General features: G+C 40.4%; 1 protein-coding gene across 1 annotated transcript in view; it reads left to right on the top strand.

The window, feature by feature from the left end:
* The first annotated feature begins 6,646 nt into the window (after window positions 1-6,646).
* LATS2 (large tumor suppressor kinase 2) overlaps window positions 6,647-25,885 on the top strand; it is a 51,266-nt gene continuing 32,027 nt past the window's right edge. Inside the window, exons 1-2 of the mRNA XM_034410132.3 lie at window positions 6,647-7,009; window positions 17,059-17,804. Of these exons, the coding sequence (XP_034266023.2) occupies window positions 17,463-17,804 (342 nt within the window). The 5' untranslated portion in view covers window positions 6,647-7,009; window positions 17,059-17,462. The remainder of the gene's footprint in view (window positions 7,010-17,058; window positions 17,805-25,885) is intronic.

Below are 25,885 nucleotides of genomic sequence, written 5' to 3'. Positions count from 1 at the left end.
ATAAACAGGACAAACTTTTCTCCTAAGGTAAGTTGTTTAATTAGTTAAGTTTGATAACCAACTTAACCAAAACCACTCAGTAAGTTTGCAATTAAAACAAATAAAAAAGAAGTCAGTAGGAATTTCAGCAAACAAATAAAATTAATAGTTGAAACCAACAGTAAAAAATTGTATAAAACGTGTGTTTTAAAGGGTTTTGTTTTTGTTTTAAAGCTAATGAACAGGCCTCTCAACTCTTCACAGCCCAAAGATCTGGGGCAGCAATAGCAGAGAACGATTGATCTTGAGTCGCTGCCACATAAACTCACAGCAACTCTCAATACACCTGGAGGTTCCTATAGAAAGAGGCATCTTCTCCACCCTTAGTCTGGATCTTTGTTGTGTAGAAATAAACTGGTGGCCTATGTGGTGCCTGAACAGCAAATGTCACAATATACAAAACCTACCTACCAAAATCTTGAATTAACTGAAGTCTGTGGACCAGACTCTGCCCTCCCTTAGAATATATCATATTAACAAAGGCATTTCTAATAACCGCACAGGTCAAAGTTGAACTCTACTCAAGTTGAACAAGGATCTAAAGAAAAAGCAGTAGAAAATACATCTCCAAGCAACCTGCCTACATCCTAAAGTATTTAAACTGAAAGTGAACTGGTCTAACAATAAAAGAAGACTGAGTAGACACTGTCATAGTAGTCTATACTGTACATCAAAGCTGGCACCCAGATTGACTTGAACATGAGAGATTTAATCTGAAAAACACTAATTGAAAGCAGAAACCTCTGAGGATGCCATAAAAGAATGTCTGGAGGAGTAGGTGTGGATCTAATTCAGCCCTTTCCTAGCATAAAACAACTCAACAAGCAGATGTAATACATGTAGAATCCCCCCAAAACCAAAACCAAAACCCCACCATTGGCTTTCCTATGACTCTGGCTTTGCCCTCTCAAATTTGAGTTACTATTCTTCCATCATTGCTTTAGCTGTTTACTTTGCTGTTTCAGCTTCATTGTTCGTCTGTATACCTTAGAAGCATTTTTGAAAGAGATCAAAAAGAACTCTTTGGAGAAATTGTGTTCACTGTCCTACTAAGCATTTTATTCCTGGTACCAAGCAGATCATAAAATCACTAGTGTAGTCATCCAAAACCCTTCCATAGTGTCTTGGAATCCAGCTGAATCCAATAATTGTTTCAGGTAGATCATCTTAATAAGTCCATTAGTCTGCAAAGGTCAGATGGAGTGACTAAAGCAACTTGAACAGGATAGTGCTTTGTCCATAACACAGGTAGTCTTCGTTCAGCAACCAAAGTTACAATGGCGCTGAAAAAGAGACTTATGAACAGTCCTTGGAATTGCAGCCATTGTAGCATCTCCCCAGTCATGTGATCACAATGTGGATGCTTGGCATCCATTTTCAAGTGGCAGCATCCCATGGCCACACGGTCACCATTAATGACATTCACAGCTGACTTCTGAAAAGCAAAGTCAATGGGGAGGCTGGCAGGAAGTCACATGTCAGGTTCACATGACATCACAATGGTCCATGATATTTTGCATAACGACTAGAACTTGACGAACTTACGTTATAAATTGACACAGTCACATGACTCCATTTTACAACCATGTCACTTAGGGGTTAGAATTGCTGGTCCTAATTGTAGTCAGTGAGGATTACCTGTAATTGGGAAACTTGAGGTGTCCCCAACCATGGAATACCTCTCTAATCAGAACACAATGTCGTGAATCATGTCTTGGCCTTGCAATCAATTAGGAAAGGCTCATAGACATGGCTGCTATATGTTGAACCGTTCTTGAGGAACCAGTCCCAAGTAAATATTTAAATTTTCCAGCACCAAAAACCTAGAAGTCTTCAATGCTGAAACCGGTTCAGTTAATGGATCACAACTGCTAAAGTCACGTCACACTCAATATATGAATCACTTCCCTCCCAAGTATTGTCAAATTTTTGGCAGCCAACTGCAGCCAAAAGCATATTTCCCAGTTTCCTTCAACAATATTTGTTAAAGAGGAGTGGACTAACACTACAAATATCTCAGCAGCTACATTGCTTTGATTTTAGAAGTCAACTGACTGCTCAGTTTGTTGAGGCAGAGACTCAGATGGGGGTCATTGATTTTGGATTTATTAATAATAGCCTCTCTGTGAACTGGCAAGGACACCATTTTTTAGACCCTTTAGATTAAGAAATGGGAGGTGACACTCCGTCAGGATAGATCAGACTAGGAATCCAATATCTTGTACGTCAGTACAGGTAGTCCTCGACTTACAACCACAATTGAGCCCAAAATTTCTAATTGCTAAGTGAGACACTTGTTAAGTGAGTTTAGACTTTTCTTACCACAGCTGTTAAGTGAATCACTGCAGTTGTAGTAACACAGTTGTTAAGTGAAGTAGGTTTTCCCATTGACTTTGTTTGTCAGAAGGTCGCAAAAGGGAATCACATGATCCAGTGGGACATGGCAACTGTCATTAATATGAATCAGTTCCCAAGCATCTGAATTTTGATCACATGACCATGGGGATGCTGACACAGTCGTAAGTGTGAAAAACTAAGTGTCATGTCACTTTTTTTTGCTGCTGTTGTAACTTTGAAGAATCACTAAATGAACTGTTGTAAATCGAGGACTACTTGTACTACTTTTATTGTACAGTTATAGTAAAAGAATCTTGCAAATCTAAATGCACTTCCTGTCCTGCTTCCTTTTAACTTTGTGAGAAGTAGAGAGAGCTTATTCGAGACATTTAGTCAGATTACATTCCTGTGCTGTCTTGGTCATGACTGTTCCTCCCATTCCTCAAGGCCATTCCTTCTTCCCTCTACAGAAGCTCCAAAGGTTTCCCAACCAGCCTATGAATCTTTCAGGCCCTGAACGTACCATTACAATTATCCTGATAAGGGGAAGATGGTTCTTATGAATCAGTCACACCACTTCCCAAGTGCTTTCCCTTGGCTAGTTCTACTACAGGGCTCTCCAAACTTGGCAACTGTAAGATTTGTAGATTTCAACTCCCAGAATTCCTCAGCCAGCATGGAATTCTAGGAATTGAAGTCCACAAGTCATCAAGTTTGGAGACCTAGAGTAACCATCTGAGTCTCATATCAGCCCACCTGCTTCCCACTGCAGCCAATTCTCTGTCCTTCAAGGTGAATTAGCTTACTTGGAAATACAGGACTCTATTTTATTTTGGATTCAACCTGTCACTATGGGGGGGGGGCAAAAACGAGGTTCTTGGAATGGCAGGAACTGGTCTCTGAGGCTTGAGAGATAACCAGGCAAGAGAAAGGGAGGATTATTTGTTCAATTTATACAGCCGCCAATCCAAATACATATCTTTGTATTTGAGACATACATACTGACACTCCCCCACACAAAATCAACAGTAAAATAGTAAAAAATTATTAGAGATAATCTTTAACCTATGACCACGACTGAGCCCAAAATTTCTGTTGCTAAGTGAGACAATTTTTAAGTGAGTTTTGTCCCATTTTATGACCTTTCTTGACACAGTTGTTAAGTGAATCACTGCAGTTTTTAAGTTAGTAACACAGTTGTTAAGGCTTCCCCATTGACTTTACTTGCCAGAAGGTGGCAAAAGGTGATCACATGATCCCCGGACACTGCAACTATCGTAAGTCTGAACCAATTGCCAAGCATCTGAATTTTGTTCACATGACCACGGGGATGCTGCGACAGTTTAAGTGTGAAAAAGGTCATAAGTCACTTTTTTTCAGTGCCGTTGTAACTACTAACAGTCGCTAAAGGAATGGCTGTAAATCAAGGACTACCTGTATTCTAATCCCCCTTCCCTTGTAAAGGCCCACCAGGCTGTTAACACTAAAATTTCTATTTTCAGTTATTAGAAACATGAAAATCATGGAACTATTGAGTTGGAAGAAACACATGGATCCTCCAGTACCTTTGCAATGTGCAAGAAAACAAGTTGTCCATCTTTAGAAGCTCCAAAGATGGAAAAGCCACATCTTCTAGAGATACAACCCAGGTTCCATAGGTGCAGCCCCGCCTCCTCCCCATGTGGGGCAGAAGAAGCAGGGTCCAAGGCAGAGGTGGGTTCTACTTACCTTTACTACCAGTCCGCAACGGGGTCGTGCGTGCGCCTTGCTTCTGCATATGCGCAGAAGCTTCTGTGCATGCGCAGATCGCCGATGATGACATCCGGGGCAGTGGGTGGGGCCTACTGCCAGTTTTACTACCAGTTCTTGCAAACCGGTCCAAATCGGGGGCAACCCACCACTGGTCCAAGGGCTGAGATAATAGTGTATTGCAATTCAAACTCTATTGCTATTGTATTTTCACAATGATTTGCATTCAAGTATCTCAGGAAACGGGATTTTTCATTGTCATATTGTGGTCAGTTGAGGATGATTCTGCCCCCACATACTCTGATAAACTGGCCAAATACTAAAGGGATTGTGTATGTGTGTGTGCATATACCACGCGCCTCGCGCACACCCAGACAGACAAACAAAGGAATTCATCCACTCAGCATCAAAGCAGGAAGACTGTTAGGAATCCTTATCTTATCACCCACCAGCAGCCTTGGGAACAAAGCCTGAAGTACTCAGTGCTCTACCTTTCACTAGATTAAAACAAAAAAAACTCTGATGACTGAGTTTCAATCTGCAATAGACATCCCATTTCTTATACAGGATGAATGTCATAATAGCCCTATTTTGTATTTCTTTTAAAGCTTTATCCAGGCCAACCAAACTAGATGAGGCTGGTAAGAAAGCTGTCTCAGTCCCTTACAACAAGGAAAGAAAGCACAGCAAGAAAAGAAAAGATTAAAATATTTTAAAAGCTTTTTTTTTTTGGTGGTCTTTGAGCTGTCCTAATAAAAGTTTTGTTCTAAACTGGATTTGATAACTTTTATTGTCACTTTTCTATATACACAATGGCACACATTAAAATGAAATTCTGATACCTGCTCTCAAAAAGTATATATATTCGTGTGTACGCACACACACACATTTTATTAAGGAATATGTCATTTATTATAAGTTATAGAATAGAATTCTTTATTGGCCAAGTGTGATTGGACACACAAGGAATTTGTCTTGGTGCATACGCTCTCAGAGTACATAAAAGAAAAGATACATTCATCAAGGATCATAAGGTACAACACTTAATGATAGTCATAGGGAAACAGTCAATATTAGTCTTAAGATTACAGTCATACAGTCATAAGTAGGAGGAGATGGGTGATAGGAACAATGAGAAGATTAATAGTAGTGCAGACTTAGTAACTAGTTTGACAGTGTTGAGGGAATTATTTGTTTAGCAGAGTGATGGCATTCGGGAAAAAAATGTTAATGCGTCTAGTTCTGGTGTGCGGAATTTTAATTTAATTTAATTTACAATTTAATTTAATTGTACTTTAATTACACAAACATAAAAAATATAATACATATTGATTATGAGTTATATTTGGAGTGTTATTTTTAAATGCAGTAATAATATTGATCTGCAAGCTTGGAAGGTGATCCCAAATTGAACGGGATTTATTTCAATCAAAATAACTAATGTTTCTGGATATGACCGTAAGAACGGTATTCAGGACAACTCTTGTTAAAGTTGCTATAAAACCTAGCACATAGTATGAAAGCCTTTGCACATCCAGTCCATTTTCAAATAAAAAAAAAGAATCAAAAGAGCGTCTCCATTAGAACAGACCTGTTGAGCTAGCTAGACCGGCTCATTAACTTCACCCCTGAATCACTCACACCTTGCCCAGGTTGCTGAGGTAGACAGTACTTTGTGGCAAAAGCCAAAATTAAATTAGTTCGTACAGTCTTATAAATCATAACTTGAAAACCACAATGTGTTAGGCTCACCCATGCAATTCAAAACAAAACCGCAGTTCTGGATTAGCAACATGTCTGAACCAGTCAGTAGACTAGACACAGAGGTCTTCACACTTGGCAGCTTTAAGACTTGTGGACTTCAACTTCAAGTTGAAGTCCACAAGTCTTAAAGCTGCCAAGTGTGAAGACCTCTGAACTAGTCTAGTTTCACCCCTCACACTAAGAAGCCCCGGTTTTTGTTTACCATTACTTATTTATTGAATATAAGCTAATATCGCATCGGACACACTCAACCATAAACCCATATAAACCCAACGGCTGGTTTTGTACCAGGTTTTGGTTGAGCTGTGGGTGAATCAGTGAATCAGTTCTGGGGAGGGGTCGCCTAGAAATCCTTGGATTTTTATGTCCCTCCATCGATTTCGATGGAGTGTGGCTTCACCTCAGTTCATTTATAATAAAAAAATAAAATAAAATAAAATAATAAAATAAAATAAATATTGTTTGTTTGTTTTGTTTGTTTATTAGATTTATATAGATTTATTATATTTATAATACAATAATACAATAATATAATATAATATAATAATAAATAAATAATATATAATATAATAAATAAAATAAAATAAAATAAAATAAAATAAAATAAAATAAAGCCCCAATATACTAGTTATAGTTATCGCGCTTGCAAGCGGTCTGACTCTGACAAACGCGCGGGCGGATTCCCCGAGCGCGCATCGCCTCAGCGAAGCTCTTAACCGCCAAAGCGCCTTGCCGGCCTTCAGAACGCGAAGGGGGCGGGGCAGATGTTTTCCAGATGGCTCCGCCCAGACGGCGTTTGACTGGCAGAACCTCACGATCTCGCCACCTCCACCCCCCCCCCGCCCCCCTCCCGCTCCCCGCTGGTATGCGAAGGGAGGGAGATGGAATGACGCCGAGTCTGGGTCACGTGGGGGCGTGTGGAATGCTAACAATGTAGCGAATGTCCCAACTGTGTCCCGCGGCCGCCGCATTCGGAGCCCGAGAGGGGGAAAGAGAAGAATGGAGAAAGAGCCGCGCGCCGGAGGCGGACGCCGCCGCGGACGCCGCAGCCACGGGAGGGGAGCCGCGGAAGCTGCCCCCAGACTTTCCATTGGGCATTAAGGGGAAAAGCCAGGAAGGGGTGAGTACGGGAAACCCCGTTCCTGCTTAGTGCAAGGGCTGCGGAGGGGTGGGGCCAGGGTTTCCCCGGGGTGGGGGGTGGGCGCGCGCGCGGACAGGCTGGTCCCCCTCCCTCTTCCTTCGCTCCTTTTGCAGCTTTTCTGCCGTCCTTCTCTTAAAGACCAAGGTGGGCACCGTTCTGGAATGGGGAGGAGCGGGAGGCATTTGGCCCCGGGAGCTTCTTCGTCTCTGGTGCAAAAAATTATTCTAATTGCTTCGGGCGGGTAGGAGAGTCGGGGAGCCGGCAAAGGCAGCCGTGCCTTCTTGGAAGTTGGAAGAGGTTCAGGAAACCAAAGTTGGTCCCAAGCCGCGGAGGAGGGGAGCCCTGGCCGAGGAGCGGAAGACGGAGTGGCGGGGTGTCGCGGGGCAGGAACGGCTGGGAAGACCTGTGTAAAGGCTTGGAAGGGAAGGGACTCCTGGGTAAGGAGGCAGAAGGGCTGCGTCGGCCAGCCTTCTTTAAATTGGCGGGACTGGTCAGCCTTGGAGCCCCCCCCCCGGGGCCAAACCCACCCTTTGCCACTGAGGCTGAATGAAGTCCGCTCAACCCCGCCGCCGAATCTGGACGCGGAAAAAAATCGCCCAGCGATTTGAAAGGCGGATCTTCGGCCCGCTGAATTGGCTGGTCTTCTTAAGGCGAAAATTGGGATATATTCCTCTCTGTCTTGGGCTCGGTGGGGAAAAAATAGTTGCCGACCAAAAAGCCCTTTTGCCTCCATCCTGTTTTTTGTGGCCAAGAGAAAAGCCCAAACTATTCGCTTGCCCTTCGCGTTGCCAGGACGGCATCCCCCCACACCCTCCCCCCGGGGCCGTGCAGCCGTCTTGGAAGGCGCTCCGTGCAGCCCGATCTCGCCTAGGGAGCGTTTTGAATGTCAGGGAGCGCGTTTGTTTTCGTCTCGTGAGAATGATGATGACGGAGCCTTGTCTAGACGGGTGTGCCGCGGGGAAACGAGCGTTTACACGCGAAGGAAAGTTGCACGGTTAGTGGAGTGAGGCGTAGCGGGACCTGCGGAACCTTTGAACCGGCAACGTTGATCAAAGCTTCTTGGAAAGTGTTAATTCCTACAGCGGACCTGTCAGAGCCCGCGGTAGGGTATAGGAGGTCCGGTCCTTTCCGAGCGTAACATGGCGGAATCTGAACAGTCTTGGGGAGGTTTGTTTCGGATTAAAAACGCGGAGTAGGAGAGTGAGGCTTTCTGGTTTTAATTCTATGTGCCAGGAATGCGTCCAAAGGTGGAACTCCACCGCCCGATCCTATACAGCGCAACCTCTCTGAGATTGTGTGTGTGTGTGTGTGTTTCTGTTTTTAAACAAAAGAAACAGACGCCAAAGGACGGTGCGAAAGGTCTTGCAACTCTTGCGGACAGGAGTGGCCGAGGGACCTTCGCTCATTCGCCAAAGAAGCGTCGCTCCTCTCGAGGGCTGCATCCGCTCTGGGGGTTTTGCGCCCTTCCAGGAGAGATCTTAACCCGACGAGTTTGAAGGATCGGGCCCGAAGGGTTTGGGTGCCTGGCCTTTACCGAGCCCGACCCGGGCCGGAGCAGGCTCTCTCTCTCTCTCTCTGACCGCGCTGGAGGCCTTGGTCCCACCGGAAGAGCCGCAGCCAACGCCGAATAAACTTTCCAGTTTTAGTCAAGTCAGGCCCGCGCTGCGCTGAGGGAAGCTGCGCCTTATTCCGCCCTGTCCTTAAGTTTCCGTCGGAGGAGCCGGCGCCGCCGCCTCTTCTCTGGGCTTGGCTTGGTTTCTGAGGTCGATGGGAGTTAGCATGAGGAATGGGCAGGACCGTCCCGGAACTTCTGCCTTGACGACCGCCGCCCCTTGCTGATATTTCCTGGATAGGACTCTGGCCGAAGGTTGAGAAAGATTTGGGGGGGGGAGGGAGAGAGCCACGGTTATAAATGGACTTTATTGCCTCTTCTGTGTCATATGTTTCATAGAATCATAGTGTTGAAAGGGACCTTGGAGATCTTCTAGTCCAACCCTTGCCCTGGGTAGGAATCTTTGTTGCAACCAGACAAATGACTTTTAAAACCTCCAGGCACCAGAGAGGCTGCTCCCCTGCTTAATAACTCCCATAGTCATGAAATTTCTCCTTATTTCAAGTTTGGATCTCTGTCTGCCCACTAGCTGTTACCCTATTTTTCCTATCCTATCCTATCCTATCCTATCCTATCCTATCCTATCCTATCCTATCCTATCCTATCCTGCCCACTAGTAGTTATCCCATTTTCAGGTGCTCTGGACTGGAGAATAAATGTGCACCCTCTGATTTGTGACAATCTGTCATGTATTGAAAGAGTGCTATCAAATATCCCTGAGCCTGCTCTTTTTTAGGCTAAAGGGATCAAGTTTCTTTCACCAATCTTCATAGGGTTTAGTCATCAAACCCATCAGCGTCTTTGTCTCGCTTTCCAGTTTCTCAGCATCCTTGTATTGTGGCAACTGGAACTGAACATGGTGTTCCAGATGTGGTTTGATGGGTGCAGCCTAGAGCAAAACTATTGCTGCACATTTATTTATTTGCTTACAGATTTATATAGCCATCACACGTGGTGTTTTCAGCCAGCTTATAACATTAAAACAATTCAAAGCATAAAACCTATACAACCCCTCCTTTCCCTCCGTAGTGGCAACAAATACAATCATATCAACCACTTGATTTTCTATATCAGCCTAGGGTCCCCAGGCCCACAGATAGTACCATATCTTTAGTGCTTCCCAGACAAGTAATAAGGTGCGAGGGAAGGCAGTCTTATCTCTGGGGGAATGTACTCCATAGGGAGGACACTACTATTGAGAAGGCCCTTTTGATTGTCCCAATTGTATTTCCCTAATAGATGGGACCCGCAACATGCCATGCCTTCTCGCCCCAGTGAGTCAGGTCGATGTATCTCAGGAAAGGTACTAACCTGGCTTCAATCATATAGGATTTTAAAGGTGATAACCAGCATCTTGAATTGCATCAGAAGCAAATCGGCAACCAATGCAGCTTTTGCAAAAGAGATAACATGCGCCAATCTAGACTTGCACAAAACTCTGCAGGCTGCTGTATTTTGAACCAGCTGAAGCATCTGGATACTCTTCAGGGACTGCCCCATGTAGAGCACATTACTATAGTCCAAATGGGAGGTGACTAGGACATGCATGACTGAGAAGGACACACTGGTTCAGTAGAAGCATAACTGGCAAACAACTTGTACTTGTGCAAAGGGCCTCCTGGCCATGACTGCTTCCTGCTCCTCAAGCAGGACTTGTGACTCCAGGAGATGCCTAGATTACAGACTGCGCCTATTTGGGGCAGTGCAGCCTCATCCATAACCAGAGATGGGATTCCCCCAGAGCCAAGGAGCCCCAAACCCAAAGCCTCTGTGTCTTGCCAGCGTTCAGGTTTAGCCTGTTGCTCCTTAACAGCCTCCTGGCACAGAGGGAAGGTGGTCGTGACATCGCATAACTGCATGGGCAGCAATGTACAACTGAGTATCATCAGCCTACTGGCGATATCTCACTCCCCATGGTGATGGATCATCTCCTAAAGCAGTTTCATTTAGAAGTTAAACAGGAGCAGTGACAGCATAGCCCTTGTGGCTTTATATACGTCTATTGATGGAGCCCGAGATTGCACTGGCTACATGGAGAGCTATAGGAAAACCTTACATCTTTTGATATGCAGCTGCATTTTGTTGGATAGGGCACAGTGTTGAAGTCTCTCAAAATCCTTTTTGGATTTTGTTGGAGTCTGGTTTTAGTGATGTTGTTAACAACCTGACCAAACTTGGTGTCATCTGCAGATTTGTTGAGCATCGCTTTGCCTAATTTATTGATAAAAATGAGGAGCACTGGACCCAGAAAAGAATCTCTTGCATAACTTTCGCCAAGTTTGATTCCTATAGACATTTCTGCATGTGATGCTAAACCTATTATATTCCATATGAAGGTGAAGTCTATATTGTTAGAAATGTGACTTTCTTTTGTTCCCCTGACAAAGTTATTGCAGTTTGAGAAATAGTAGCAGTGATATCAAAGAAAAGTTAAGTGAGACCCTATTGGACAGAAATATGGGACTGGTAGGACGTAGTTGATAGCTTTGATAAGAGAGGAAGCTAATTTTGACATTTATAAATACTAATTTCTCATTCTTTGGGGATTAAGAATTTTCTAGTTTCATATATTTCATCAATGATTTTTAAAGAGTGTCCTGAGTGGAGTTTGGGTTTTTTTGAGAATTCAACCTTCCCTGGTGACTTTTATTGAGAGTAGGTAGATAAAAAATTTTAAATTCTTATTTTTTAAAAAAATGCTCATCTTATGTCTTAAGGCCTTTTATAGTCAACACTTCCGTTTTATCACACCCAGACAAGTAGCTGATGAATCTTTCCTATGAAAACTAATGTCACAAAAATGTTTTTGGCAACAAAATGAGTTTTCTTTTTGTTGTCTGCTGCATTAAGCTGATTTTAATTCCAGAAATGAAAATTTAGTATTGACAATAATTGTTCCATGAAAATACAAGCTTCTACATGCTTACCAACTACCCAGAGTTGGTTAGAATCAGGTAGCATCAACATTAAATTAATATAAATACCTGAAAAATAAGTCTTGTTAAATTAAACTTGGCTTAGTTAACAATATATCAGCATCAGATTGCACCAGAGTTATTTTAATCAATATACTGTAACTATAGAAAACTGAAATGTAAAATAGAGTTTAGGCCAGGGGTGAGTTCTAAATTTTTTTTACTACCGGTTCTGTGGGCGTGGCTTATTTTGTGGGTGTGGCTTGGAGGTCATGTGACTAGGTGGGCATGGCTAGCTGGTCAGAGTCATTTCTGGAAGGTCCTCACACTTACGACCAGTCCTCGCACTTACGACCCGACTCATTTGTTTGCTTTTAACACTGATCAGCTGTAGGACGGCTCTTTGAAGCCCGGGGGCAAGAGTTTAAACAGTTTTTTTCCCTCTAGTCATCAGCTGGGACTCAGGAGGCAGCAATAGATTGGGGGTGGGACCAAATAAAAGGTAAGAATAACGGGGGGGTGGGGGGGTGGGAGGGCGGGGGGGAGAACCGGTTCGGTGACGTCATATCGTCACCGCTACTGGCTCGGCTGAACCGGACCGAACCAGGAGGAACCCACCACTGGTTTAGGCCAACAAAACTGACCAAGGTTAAGAAATATGCCATTTCCACAGAACTAATTTATGATAGATTTCTCTATCTATAGCTTCAAGCAGTTAAGAGTAATAGTGACTCTTAAAATACAACATATAGAATTTGTCTTCATTAGTTTCTTATTCATATTAGTAAGAAGCATACACAATAATAAGATCATTTACTTTTCACGGATTGCCAATGGAATTCCAGGAAGACTGTTTTAATGCACATAGCTTTATTTCACTGGAAACTAGAATTGAAATATTCCCAAAGCAATCTGCCACAGAAAAAAATACTATGCAGTCAGAAATTTAACAACTCAGTACAGTAATATAATATGCAAAGAGCATTTAGGGTCTTCGTTACCAATCTAGGTAATATGCCCTGTTTTAAAACAGGAAACTTTACACGTAGTCCCCTATCTGATGTTTCTCACCTTGCCCTTCCATGACACCCCCCCACCACAAGTCCTATGCTACACTATTCTGCAATTTGCATTTGCAAATTTGCCAAATCAGTTTAATGGCATTCTAATTGCTGCTATATTACATTCATTTGTGTGTTTGACATATGGAGAGAGCAAAACATTGCACAATTCTCTTGGCACCTTGGAAGAAAAAAGAAGTTAAGTAACAACCCAGCTGTCCCAATGTGACCTTAATACAGACAAACTACTGCAATGTCTTGGGTGCAAATCATTCCCACATGTCCCTAAAGACATCACCTTTGGTCCAGCATAATCTGTCTGCAGAAAGAAAAATCTCATTTCTTGGAAGCATCACTCATAGAGTAAGGTATGCAAAAGGACACAACACATAGCCCAGACAAGCCCACACAAATCAAAGGCACCTGGAGAGCAGGGAGATGTCTACCTCTGTTGTAGGCTCTAAAAGTGTGGGTCAGTCATATAGGACACACAGCTCTGCCCAATTCTCACTCTTCAGCATCTGCTGTTTTAAGTAATTGTTTTGCTGAAGAATTAGGTCTTTCCTGCAGCATACAAAGTAAGATTCCTTACCTCTGGTGGAAATTGTGATAAGGAGCTTTATGAAATTCATTTAATGTCAGATATGGCTTTCTGTATTCTACTGAGCGAATCTTAGTAAATTACTATAAGGTGAAGGTTACCACATATAAGTTATACATTAGCCCCTAGATAGTATTGTAATTGCCAGATTCAGCGTAAAAGGCTTTAAGTAGTCAAGATAAACAATGAAAAAGGTATCTGTATCATATTGTCAAGTCTTCCTCCTTTTCTAAAGTTTCTTGGCTGTAAGTGGGATCTAGTTAAACATTCTGTCTGTTTAATGTTCATATTTCTTTGATAGCTCCTTAACTCATGGAGGTACAAAACCTTTTCAAGAAGTCCATGCAATTCTAAAATATCACAACTGTTCTGATCTTGCATGAATGTCATAGGGATTGAATCCAGTGCTGGAAATAATCAGAAAAGCTGTGGTTTATGGGGATTATGTAATTTTCTTAGAATCCCAAATTTGGATGCAGAGCTCAGCTAGGTAAAAAGTAAATGGAAGGATGGGGAAATGTCAACCTATGAATCTTACATCGAATATACAAATCTGTATCTGAGTCAACAACTGATCAGGAATTCTAACATGCACTTTTCAAAGTATTCAGGAGATTTTTCTAAAGACCTGGTCAAAGATTACGAATAAGATAAGATAACCCTTATTGTCACTTTTTTTTCCTGTGAGTACACTGGCACACATTAAAAATGAAATTCCGTTGCTTGCTCTCATATTGGGTTGCTCCCCATGTCAGAAACTTTTTTAAAAATGGTTTATTTAGTAATTTAGTAATGCTAAAACATTGGAAGTCAAGAATTCTTGTTGCTGTACAGTAAGTCCTAAACTACATCTATCTAGACCTGATGAGTACATTCTATTCCCAGATGTTCCTCTTAATCTGTTTTGAAATGAATTAAAATGCATATTAGATTTCAGAACGTCAATGTACTTTTTAAATTTGCCCAGACATTACGTTTCAGCAGATAACAACATTTGATGACTCTTGTCTGGGCTGAGAAGCTAAGTTGAATTGGGCCATTTTACATGGAGAACAAACTCCTAGTGAATGCCATGAGGGCTTTGGACTAATTGAAAAAACATCCAAAAAGAAGGGAATGACAAAATATCTTCGTATTATCACCAACAAAATTGTATGGACTTACAAGAGTCAAGTATGAGTTGAAGGAGTTTTTGATTTTTTTTAAAGAACTAGATTTAATAGTTTATATTATAGTTTATTGCAGTACCTATATGTACTTTTTAATACATTTTAATTGGTGATTTGGAAGAGGAATATGTGCCCCCTTAAAATTTAATATCTATACTCAATTATTGTAAAATAAATGTGTGTAACTGATCTTCTTCCAGGGTACATGTGGTTGTTGTAGCTATTTATAGAAGAAAAGGGGCTTTCCATTTTGCAAAAAAATCTGAATTGTAAGAACTGGAATGAAAATAAACCTTCTTTCCAAAGACAGAAATGGTTGTGGTTTATTCCCATTCTGCAGCATGGATAGAGAGGAAAAATGCTTAAATACTTAATTTTGTTTTGCATATTTCCTGCTTCCAAGGCTTTAATAATCAATATTATTTCTAAGCTGCCTGCTATTATATTAAATTAAATTGGCTGCAGGAAAATCTCCTCTGCTCCAGAAATTATGATGAATGTATAATAATGAAAGTGAACATATAAGTCTTAATAGAACTGCAAAGATTCTTTTTTGTTTTTAATTGAAAGATAAAGTTCTGTATACATTTGCTCAAGAATTTAGTATCGGGATCCTAACCATGCATTTGACTCTGGAACAATCTCCTTTATAAGTACTGGTAAATAGGAATTGTATGAGAGCATCAAAATGCTGAAAATACATACTGTAGGTTGCAGCACAGAAGAAATAAAATACCACATGGCTTGAAATTAGGGATCCTGAGTCATAGAATCATTGAATTATAGGGCTGGAAGGGATCTTGGAAATTTTCTAGTTCCAACCCCCTCATGGGATGAGGCCTTATACCATTCCAGACAAATGGTTGTCCAATCTTTCTTGAAAACCTCTAGCAATGAAGCACCCATAACTCTGGAAGGCAGCCTCTTCCATTAATTAGTCGTTCTCACTCTCAGGAAATTCCTCCTTAGTTCCAGGTTGGTTCTCCCTCTGATGAGCTTTTACCCATTGCTTTTTGTCCTGCCCTCAGGTGTTTTGGAGAACAAATTTACTTCCTCTTCCCTATAACAGCCTTTCAAGTGTTGGAAGACAGCTATCATGTAACCGATAAGCTTCTCTTTGTTAGGCTAAACATACCTTGTTCCCTTAATCATCATTGTACAGTTTAGCTTCAGACCCTTATCACCTTCGTTGCGCTTCTCTGCACTCTTTCTAGGGCCTCAGATCTTTTTTGTACCATGGTGACCAGAACTGGACACAATACTCCCAAGTGTGGCCTCACCAGTGCTGTATAGAGCAGCAATATGCTGATGTTGTAAATCGCTCAGAGAGTGCTAGTATAAAGCACTATGGAACAGTAGATAAGTCAAAGTGCTATTCCTACATCATTTCTCGTGCTATCCTTCTGTTACTGCAATTAGGAAAGTGAAACACTTAGAAAAAACGAGATATACAAAAATTATCACCATAGAAAAAACAAGATATACCAAAATTATCACGTCAGTTAATACTTAGTTGGGTAACCTTTAGCATGAATTACGGCTTTACAACGTCTTCCCATGGAGTGAACCAAGTCTTTTAGTTCTACAGCTGTTATAATGTGAAACCAAGATTGATTGAATGATTGCTTCTATTAACTGGGTTTTGTTGCTGGGTCGCTTCTGACTAACAAGTTTCTGTAGTCGGCTCATTGGGTTAAGATCTGGGCTATTCCCAGGCCATTCCAGCAGTGGAATATGATTATCTTGAAACTCAAAAAAAAAAGTGGTGTTATTAGCCATCAAACCTCAAAAATACAAGGTTTCTACAATTTTGGCCACTACTGTATATGTTTATGAGTATTATGACACACCTATTGTACCATATTGCGAGGTGGAGGAATGCAAATTTCATGGTCATCTTGCTGCATAGCAGTTTATCTCATCACGCTTCAGTCCCCACTACATTCCATTCCCCCATAACTTGCTTTTGAGCAACTTGCCCTTTCCCCCACTCCTGTTCATTTTGTGTTGCAGACTTTAAACTATAAAAGTCGGTGCCCATTCTCAACTGCTGGAAAAACAATTCCAGATCAGAAAAATGAACCCAATGACTTGTAAAGGCATTGGATCCATTCCTGTGGGTTCTCTCATTATTGCCATTGATGAAATGATTCCAATATTCTTCCCCTAAACTGAAGACAATATGAAGGGGGGAAAAATTCTCATGATCATTTTCTTTGGGAAGCTCCCATAAGTGATTTGTGCAGTGATTGAGTCTTCATAGATCAGCTTTTAAACATCAGGTTCCTTGTTTTACTTTCAACCTTGAACTGACTGTTTTTGTTATTTCATTTCTTTAGAATTTCCTTCTAATCAACTCCCCCTAACATGTAATGTTATTAAACAAAAAGATTAAGAATTTCTTATATGAGGTTGGTTTTTTTTAAAAAAAAGCTGTGTTTAGTGCTGAATTGGTGTAATGTGAAATTTTATAGTTGAATCTAACTCTGAGGTTGCTTTATATCCTGCATAGTTTTAATCTTTTATTATTTATTGATTTTGGTTTTATAAAAAAATTACTATATAAATAAAAACAAGGTAATTCCAGATTTTTTTGAATACCTTAAGAAAAAAAAAATTAAAGTAAAAGCGACTTGTGTAACAGTATCTTTGTTCTTTTTTTTCTTTCAGACACTGGAGAGAAAAAAAGAGATTTGTCTGAAACGGTATAGGCTTCCAGCTTGAGCAGGGGGTTGGACTAGAAAGCCTCCAATATCTCTTCCAACTCTGTTATTTTGTTAAAAACACCACGAGGTTTTTAGAATTTCTCTCTGGCTATAGGAACCATAAAAACTGAGCTGAAGAGAAATGACATCAGCTACTGCTCCATGACTATTGATCCTTCTGTGTACCAGAGACTGGGAAAAGTGACAAGATTTGCTATGGAGGTTTGCCACCTACCTATGAATTGATTTCAGGGAATAATGTTTTATAACAAACTGATATCTTCCAGAAGAACAACACTGAATATCCACATCCCTTTGATTATATGTAAAAGAAGTTGGTATTGATGCTGAAACAACATTGGATTAACCATGAGGCCAAAGACTTTCCCTGCTACTACTTACTCTGGGAACAGCAGACAAAGATTACAGGAAATCCGGGAAGGTTTGAAACAGCCTGCTAAAGCTTCTAGTCAGGGATTACCCATTGGACCAAGCAGTGAAAGTTCTCTGGACTCTAAAATTCTAGTAGGAAAAGATGCTGCCAGACAGCAGCAAATCCGCCCGGCTGCCAAATTTGGAAATTATCAGAAAGCACTGCGAGAAATCAGATATTCTCTATTGCCCTTTGCTAATGAGTTGGGCACTACCTCTGCAGTTGTTGAAGTCAATAGACAAATGTTGCAGGAACTGGTGAATGTAGGATGCGACCAGGTGAGTACGCATTTAGAGCAGAAATGGCCAAGAAGGCCATTCTGTGGAGGTTGTGTTGACTTCTGGATATGTTGCAATTACAAGTGGGCAATTAAGCTGCTGTTTGGTACATGCAGTGCATTGATTTAGGCCATGACTTTTGTTCTGTGGTCCTATTGCCATTCCATTTGCTTGGCGATCATCATATGATTTGCTAACCAGAGTTTGTTGAGTAGACCTCATTAGGTCACACTTCATATCTAGGAATAGATAAACTACTAGAGATAAGCATCTTTTTTGGCCAAGGGGCCACACTTTTAAAATTACGATGTTGATCTGTGAAAGCTTCATGTCCTTAACTGCACCAGATGGACAGCCAAATATTTTCACCTTAGGCTTTTTTTGGGGGGGGCAAGGTTTGCTGGAGGCCTTAAGAGTCCAAATGAATATTGGGCTTAATGCATCCCTTTTAAGCTTCATTTCAATGAAAACAGTAGAAATTCATCACTGAAAATCTGATATTTTGCCTATTGGGGCAATGTAGGATGCAGTAACCAAATGGGGTTGACAGCTGCATGTAGCCTGTAGGTCACGAGTTGGCCTATACTCATAAACCCTATTTTGTAAATCATAATGTTAGGGGAGATTTGAGGGTTCTACATTCCTTTGAACTCCTAAATATCTTTGAGTAATGGTGATCAGAGGAAGCATTCTTCACTGCATAGGATTAATTCTGCTTTGTAGGAATCTGCCTGATACTAAATCATGCCTTTGATCCAGCTAATCCAAGATTGTTTTACCAACCTTTGTTTTGTTTCCCAACTCCAGAATGTCACTCTATAATCTTTCTGATTCTGAAAGGTGCTTCATAAATAAGGAGAGCTTGCATAAAGCATCTTCTTTCAGAATGTTAAAGCAGCTCCGTCTTATAGTCCAAGCTTGCACTATTTTCCAGGCTCATGTGGCTGTTTCAGAAAGTGTTCTAGATCCTCTCTGCTGTTGTTCATGCAAGTTAAAATAATGTGATAATGTGGCTGCTTTAACAATTCAAAACGAAGTGCTTCTCCCATACAGTCCAAGGCACAATCTTGCTCTACAGCAGTGGTTCTCAATCTTCCTAATGCCACGACCCTTTAATACAGTTCCTCATGTTGTGGTGACCCCCAACCATAAAATTATTCCTAAAACCATTGAAAATATGTGTTTTCCAATGGTCTTAGGCAACCCCTGTGAAAGAATCATTCGACCCCCAAAGGGGTCGCGACCCACAGGTTGAGAACCACTGCTCTACAGAGATGCAAAGGGTTACATTTTGAATCTTCTCCATCAGTGCTCTTTTGATTTGGCAACTTTTAAAATGTGTCAGTGGTGAAATGTAAAATTTGTTACTATCGGTTCTGTGGGTGTGGCTTGGTGGTGGTGGGTAATATGACTGAGTGGGCATGGCCAACTTTTTTAAAAAAAAATTTAAAAGCATTTTTTCTACAACCTCTTCGGCTGAAGAGGTTGTAAAAAAAATGCTTTTAAAGCTTCTGACGATCCCAGCTGAGCTGCGCGATCATCAGAGGCATTTTTTTTACTTTTAAAAGCATTTTTTCAGCCAAAGAGATTGTAGAAAAAATGCTTTTAAAAATAAAAAAAAAGCCTCTGATGATTGCGCGGCTCAGCTGAGCAATGGGGGGGGGCAGGGATTTTTGCTATTGGTTCTCTGAACCACCCACCTCCATCGCTACCGGATCGGGCGATCTGGTCCAAACCGGGAGCATTTCACCCCTGAAATGTGTGTATTTGAACTCCCAGAATCCCACTGTCTAGGGAACTCTAGGAGTTGAAGTCCACACATCGTACCCTTCTACATGAAAACTGTACTACTGAACTAAAGAAAAATACACCCTCTGACATTTTCTGAAAAATGGTCTGAAAAGCACTGTGGCTGGGTTTGGGGGTGGTGGGAATGTTGTTTTTGCTTTTGCTTTTTGCCTAGTCTTCAGTTCTTACAGATTTATTGCAAGTCATGTGATACAAACACTGCAAAACCTGGCATTATAATTCCAACAACTTAAATGCTCTGGATTTTTATGACTGCAGTTGAAAGTTTACTGAAGTCTAGCACACATTTGTTCAAAAATAATACTATTTTTTGAACAGTTTATTGAATTCCTTCATAAATGTTGCAACTGTTCCCACATTGTGTGAAGTGGCCTGTTGTGTTAACCCAGGCATTGTGGTTGGTAAACTGTCACTTATGATTAGCATTAGGTATGATCCCAGATAGTTGTGGCTTATTTAGCAAAGCATAGTTAGGCAGGGTATCGCATAATCCTGTATGTCAGCCCAGTCTCTTAAGTATTTTAAATTTTATCTGTAAAACTATCTACTAAGAAGGTCTTAATAAAACCACAATAATTAATTTTATTCTCTTAATAACATCTGCATGAAGCTCACACTGCTATAGATGTTACTCTTTCAATAATTATAAGATAGTCCCAGAACTTGTGCAACTTCATACCAAAAGGTTGCTAATTTAAAAAAATATGAAGCCAGAAATGCTGTTAGTGGCCTATCAACTGGTAAACAAAACTTGCTTAGCTTGAAAGTGCTTGTTGCAGCCTTCAAGAAAGAGTGGAGCACAAGCCAAATGTGTTTCTTGCAGATCAGTAAGCCATTTAGAAACACCCCAGGCTATTAAATGTGGAATGCTGTGTGCAGTTATAGATAGTAGCTTTCAGAATTTTAATTTCATGGAATGCAACCGAGCATGTGATTGGAAGAGTTCAACCACTTGAAGAGCTTTAAATTGTATTGTGATCTTTCTCTCTCTCTCACTGTTTGAAATGAAAAAAGCTGGCATGGTTTTCTTGTTTCCATTGTAAATCAGTAATGCGGATATACCTTGTTGAATTGTTGCAATTTGTCATTAGATTACAAAGATGCCTTGAGCAACTGTGTGAATGCACTTGGTTTTTCCACTAATACAATTTTCCATTATTGCCTTCTGGTTTGTTTGTACTTCCCATTATCCACTGTAGCCCTGAGATTTAGTGGTGGCTATTGTTGTTGTTGTTGTTATAAATCTGCCTTTTAGATTGTTACAAAAAAAAAAAAGACACTGCAGCTTACAAAACCACGTCCGATCATGCTCAGTTCTTTTCATATTAGTTCCCCCCAAACTGGCTTTTTTTGGTGTTAGGACCAACAGAAAACCCAGGATTGTAGGGTAAACCATAAAAAACATTGTTGTTGTTTTTTTAGAATAGAATAGAATTATTTATTGGCTAAGTGTGATTGAACATACAAGGAATTTGTCTTCGGTACATAAGCTCTCAGTGCACATAAAAAATACATTCATCAAGAATCATAAGATACAACACTTAGCGATCGTCATAGGATACTAAATAAGCAATCAAATCATACTATAAAACTAAATAAACCAATATAAATCGTAAAGATACAAGCAACAAGGTTATAGTCATAAGTGGGAGGAGATAGGTAATAGGAAGGATAAGAAGAATAATAGTAATACAATCTTAGTAAATAGTTTGATAGTGTTGTGGGAATTAGTTGTTTAGCATGCGGGGAAAAACTGTCCTTGTGTCTAGCTGTTCTGGTATGCAATGTTGCACACCAGAACAACTAGACACACTAGAACAACTAGTGTGCAACAGTGTGCAAAACATATTGAAAAAAGACAAAAGGCAGACCATTTCTTTAACTGAAAAAATGCATAGATGCATTCATGTTTTCACTAGAATTCAAGCTCAGCTCAGTAGCGTCCTTGCTTCTTGCCACTTGAAACTCAGCTAAATTCTCCTCCTCCTCCTCTGTTCTATGGCATCTGAAGTTTCAGCTCTGGTTGTTAGAATGCTAAATTTTGTATCCACTTCCCAGTTCTTTGCTTAGACAGAACTGAAGGATGTTCCATTCTGTCCCTAAGGGGCTGCTGCTTAGATTAATAGCTATATGAATGATGCCCTGTTGGGTCATCATTTCAGAGATATTTCCTTACCTAAACAGAGAAATGGAATAACCAAGGGCAAAAAGGCAGTGGGAGCAGGGGAAGCTTCCAACTTCCTGTCAACTTGGCCTGCAGCTCACTGCTCTCTGGCAGGCTATGGTGGGACCAGCCTACCTGGCCTCCACAGGGCCAGGTTAGGACCACTCTACTAAACCTCTGGGCAGTGGCTCAGGAGACTTAAGTAACCACAAATTTGCAAATTTCAAGCACAAATTTCAATCCCATTGGAGACATGGTTCCCAGAATTTGGATGCTTTGTGTAAATAAGCCTATTTGAGGCACCTTGGTTCAAAAATGTTGCCCTCGTTCAGGGGTCGGCAACCTTAGACACTCAAAGAGCCACAAAGGTCCTAACCCGGAAACTCCCTGTTCAATTCTGGAGTTGACCGGAAGTCCGGTTCCCCCACCATAGAGTCTCATCCTAGCATGGCATCTTTTTTTCTCTACCTGTCCTAACCAAAAGCCCTAGCAATTGTGGAGCCAACTGGAGACGGAGCCGCAGCAGAGGGATGAAAGAGCTGCATGCGGCTCCAGAGCCGTGGGTTGCCAACCCCTGCCCTAGTTAAAAGTTATAGACAAAAGAGTTTTAGTATTATATAACTATATTATATAGGAATCTGAAATATTAAATACTTGATCTTAGCCAAAAGACTGAGAAGCAGTGGAATATTGATAACTACTTATGGACAATGCACAACATATCTGAGAACATCTGCTCATGCCTATCTTAAAGTTAGAATGGTGTTTTTCAAATTTGGCAACTTTAAGATGTCGCTGGGGAATTCTGGGAGTTGAAATCCACACATCTTAAAGTTGTCAAGTTTGAAAAACATTGATGCATTCTAAAATGATACAGTCCCCTAAAAGCTAATGCTATAATTAATTTGTTGTGTTTTTTTGTGGATGACAATGCTTGCTTGCTTGCTTGCTTGCTTGCTTGCTTGCTTATTTATTTATTTATTTATTTATTTATTATTTATTATTTATTATTTATTTATTTATTTATTTATTTATTTATTTATTTATTTATTTATTTATTTATTTATTTATTTATTGGTTCGATTTATATGCCGCCCTTCTCTGGAGACTCAGGGCGGCTTACAATGCGTTAAGCAATAGCCTTCATACTTTTGTATATACCTGCTTAGTAGGGCTTTTTGGCTCCCCCTAAGCGGTGTTCTTTTTTATACAAAGTCAGCTTATTGCCCCCACAATCCGGGTCCTCATTTTACCTATCTCGAAAGGATGGAAGGCTGAGTCAACCTTGAGCCTGGTGAGATTTGAACTTGTAGTAATTGCAGGCAGCTGATGCTACTTAACAGCACTTTAGTCTGCTGCGCCACCAAGGCTCTCCCGCAATCTACTGTAAGAGACTAATTTTGCTGTGTTTCTAGAAAATGCAGCATTTTCTAGATATATATTTATGATATATATCATGTAGAATATATATATTCTACAGTATTGGGTTTCAAATCCCAGTGTTACCGGTTCGCTATTGGGAGTGCACGGTGCTTCTGCGCATGCGCAGAGTGTTTTTGATGACATCTGGATGGGTGGGTGGGCAGAGCCTCCCGCCGCTGCCACTACCGGTTTGCCTGAACCGGGGTGAACCGGTAGCAACCCACCACTGATATTCTACATATATATTTATGATGCTTAAAAACCTGCTTTATAAAAGGAGCCAACGTTGTCAGATCAAATACTTATGCAAATACTGGGAGTTTTCTTCGTCTGCTGGGAAAGTTAATAACACATTTCCTGGTAAAAAGCTTGAGCTGGGAAAAGGTGACTCTACTTTCATAAAATGCAAGTGACTTACAGGATGCTGTTCTCTAGTGAAGGTGGATGATGCAGACAGGTAGAAGGAGCAAGATGAATGTGTTCAATTATGCATAGAATTGGGAACAGTCCGATTGTGGAGAAGAGTTTCTGCCTAGCTATAATTGTCGAATGTATTAAGAATTCTCCTCTCTTTTCAAATATGTACATCTCCAGCCAAAAATAATCTGTTTTTGTTTCCCAGTGTCTGATTTCCTCCTTAAAAGAAATGTCATTTTATACTGCCTAATTTTCCTGTAAAATTCACTGGCAGAGCTGAAGCCTTTTCCCCAAATTGTTAATTAAACAGATATGTAAATAATAAGACATAAGAGTTTCCAGTACTCAGGTTTATTCGTTTTTTTAATGACAAGGAACATTCACAGATCTAAAACAAGACTCAGTATATTTCTTGTTTTCTATGAATATGCAGCTAGAGGACAGGACAACAGTTTTGTAGAAGCAATATAAATCATGCATTAAAAATTTTCTCTTCCAAACTGTAGGGCTGTGCAGTGCTTTATATTCAAAAATAAAAAGGTGCTTCAGAGCACGCGGAGATGCACAATACAGCACTCCCTGCAGTTTACCTGAAATAAATACAGGTAATCCTTGACTAATAATTCATTTAGTGACGGTTCAAAGTTAAAACAGCTCTGAAAAAAGTCACTTATAACCTGTCCTCATATTTATGACTGCCACAGCATCCCTGTGGTCATATGGTCAAAATTTGGGACCTTGTCAACTAGCATTGGCAATGACAATTGCAGTATCCTGGGGTCACATGATCACTATTTGGGACTTTCCTAGCTGGCTTCCCATAAGCAAAGTCAATGGGGGAAGCCAGAATCACTTAACTTCCACAGCAAAAAAGGTTGTAACATCAGGCATGACTAACTTAACAACCACCTTGCTTAGCGACAGAATTCACCTACCAATTATAGTTGTAAATCAAGGACTACTTTTATGCCTTTTCCCAGGAATGAACTGCAGCTGCAGAGAGCACTTGCAAAAGCTTGAAAAAAGACACAGCTGCTTTCAGAAGATGCAGAGAGAGATGTTTTATCTTTGTGCCTTTGAATCTGAAGCACTGCGCAATCCTATTAAATTGAAATATCCTTTCTTGCATTTAACCATGTTGTGTTAAACTTTTACTTAATATCATTATTTAATTTTATTATGGGTATTATCACTTTTAAGAAATACTTGCTGACTTTCTAATCATAAGCAATATAAAAGTCAACAAGGGAGCATTTAGAATGCACTCTCAGTTGCCTGGTTCTAAATATGGTTTGTCTGTTTTTGTCTTAGTCTTTTGTATGGTTCTAGCAAGTAGGTTGTGTAATGCTACCTGTATTGTTTGGCACTCTAGATGACTCCAGTTGTTATGGCTTGTTGAACAAGCCAGGGCTTAATGTGGCCAAGATTTCATATTCAAGAGAGATTTTTTTCCTCTGTTTTTTTACAATTTATCATTGAAATCCTGTTTCAATGTTTAAATATGCAGGTAGTACATTAGTTACTTAAAAAACAAAGGAAATACAGGCATATCATTAGTCTTCCAGATATTCTAAATCCTGTGTCCCACTATTGCCTCTGCTGGCTCAAAGACATTGAAGTCAAACTACTGTAGATCTGTAGGTCATTGGTTCTTGCTATATGCCAGGTAGACAGATTTTTAAAAAAGATTTGGAATTGGTGATTTAGCTACATAGCTTGCCAACTAAAATGCCAAAAGGATTCAGTTTATTTTTTTCATAAATATCAAAGCAGATTTGTCCTTGGCCTTGTAGAAATGACAGAGTAGTTTGTTATTATGACTTTCCTAACTCTAGTGATGGTTTTCAAAGAAAGTTGCCTCTCAGATAATTTCTGCCATGGTCGCTGCCCTCTGAAACAACATCAGGAGTGGCCCCCAACCCTTCTGGCTTTCCAGAAGGCCATCAAAACTTGGATATGCCATTGGACACAGCCTGGATCCCAAGGAAGTATGAACCTGATAAATAGTTATATTGCATATGTTGAGAATGCACTCTACTCTTTTATTGTAGTATTTTAACAGTAGCTTTTAATTTTTAAATTGTTTTTAATGACAGAAGATTAAGATTTGTCTTGTGTTTGAATTATCTACACCACTCAAAGTGACATGCAGGTGAGAGGTGTAGCCATATAAATTAAATTATTATTAATAATAATGATTTTATATCTGCTGTTTTCAGTTCTTTTTCTGCTTCAAGATTATTTGTATTGTTTATATTTTCAAGATTAA

The sequence above is a fragment of the Pantherophis guttatus genome, chromosome 5, assembly GCF_059756535.1.
Source record: "Pantherophis guttatus breed Tessera chromosome 5, ASM5975653v1, whole genome shotgun sequence".
Lineage (NCBI taxonomy): Eukaryota > Metazoa > Chordata > Lepidosauria > Squamata > Colubridae > Pantherophis > Pantherophis guttatus.
Note: the sequence above shows the minus strand (reverse complement) of the source record. Positions and strands in the feature narration are given on the sequence as shown.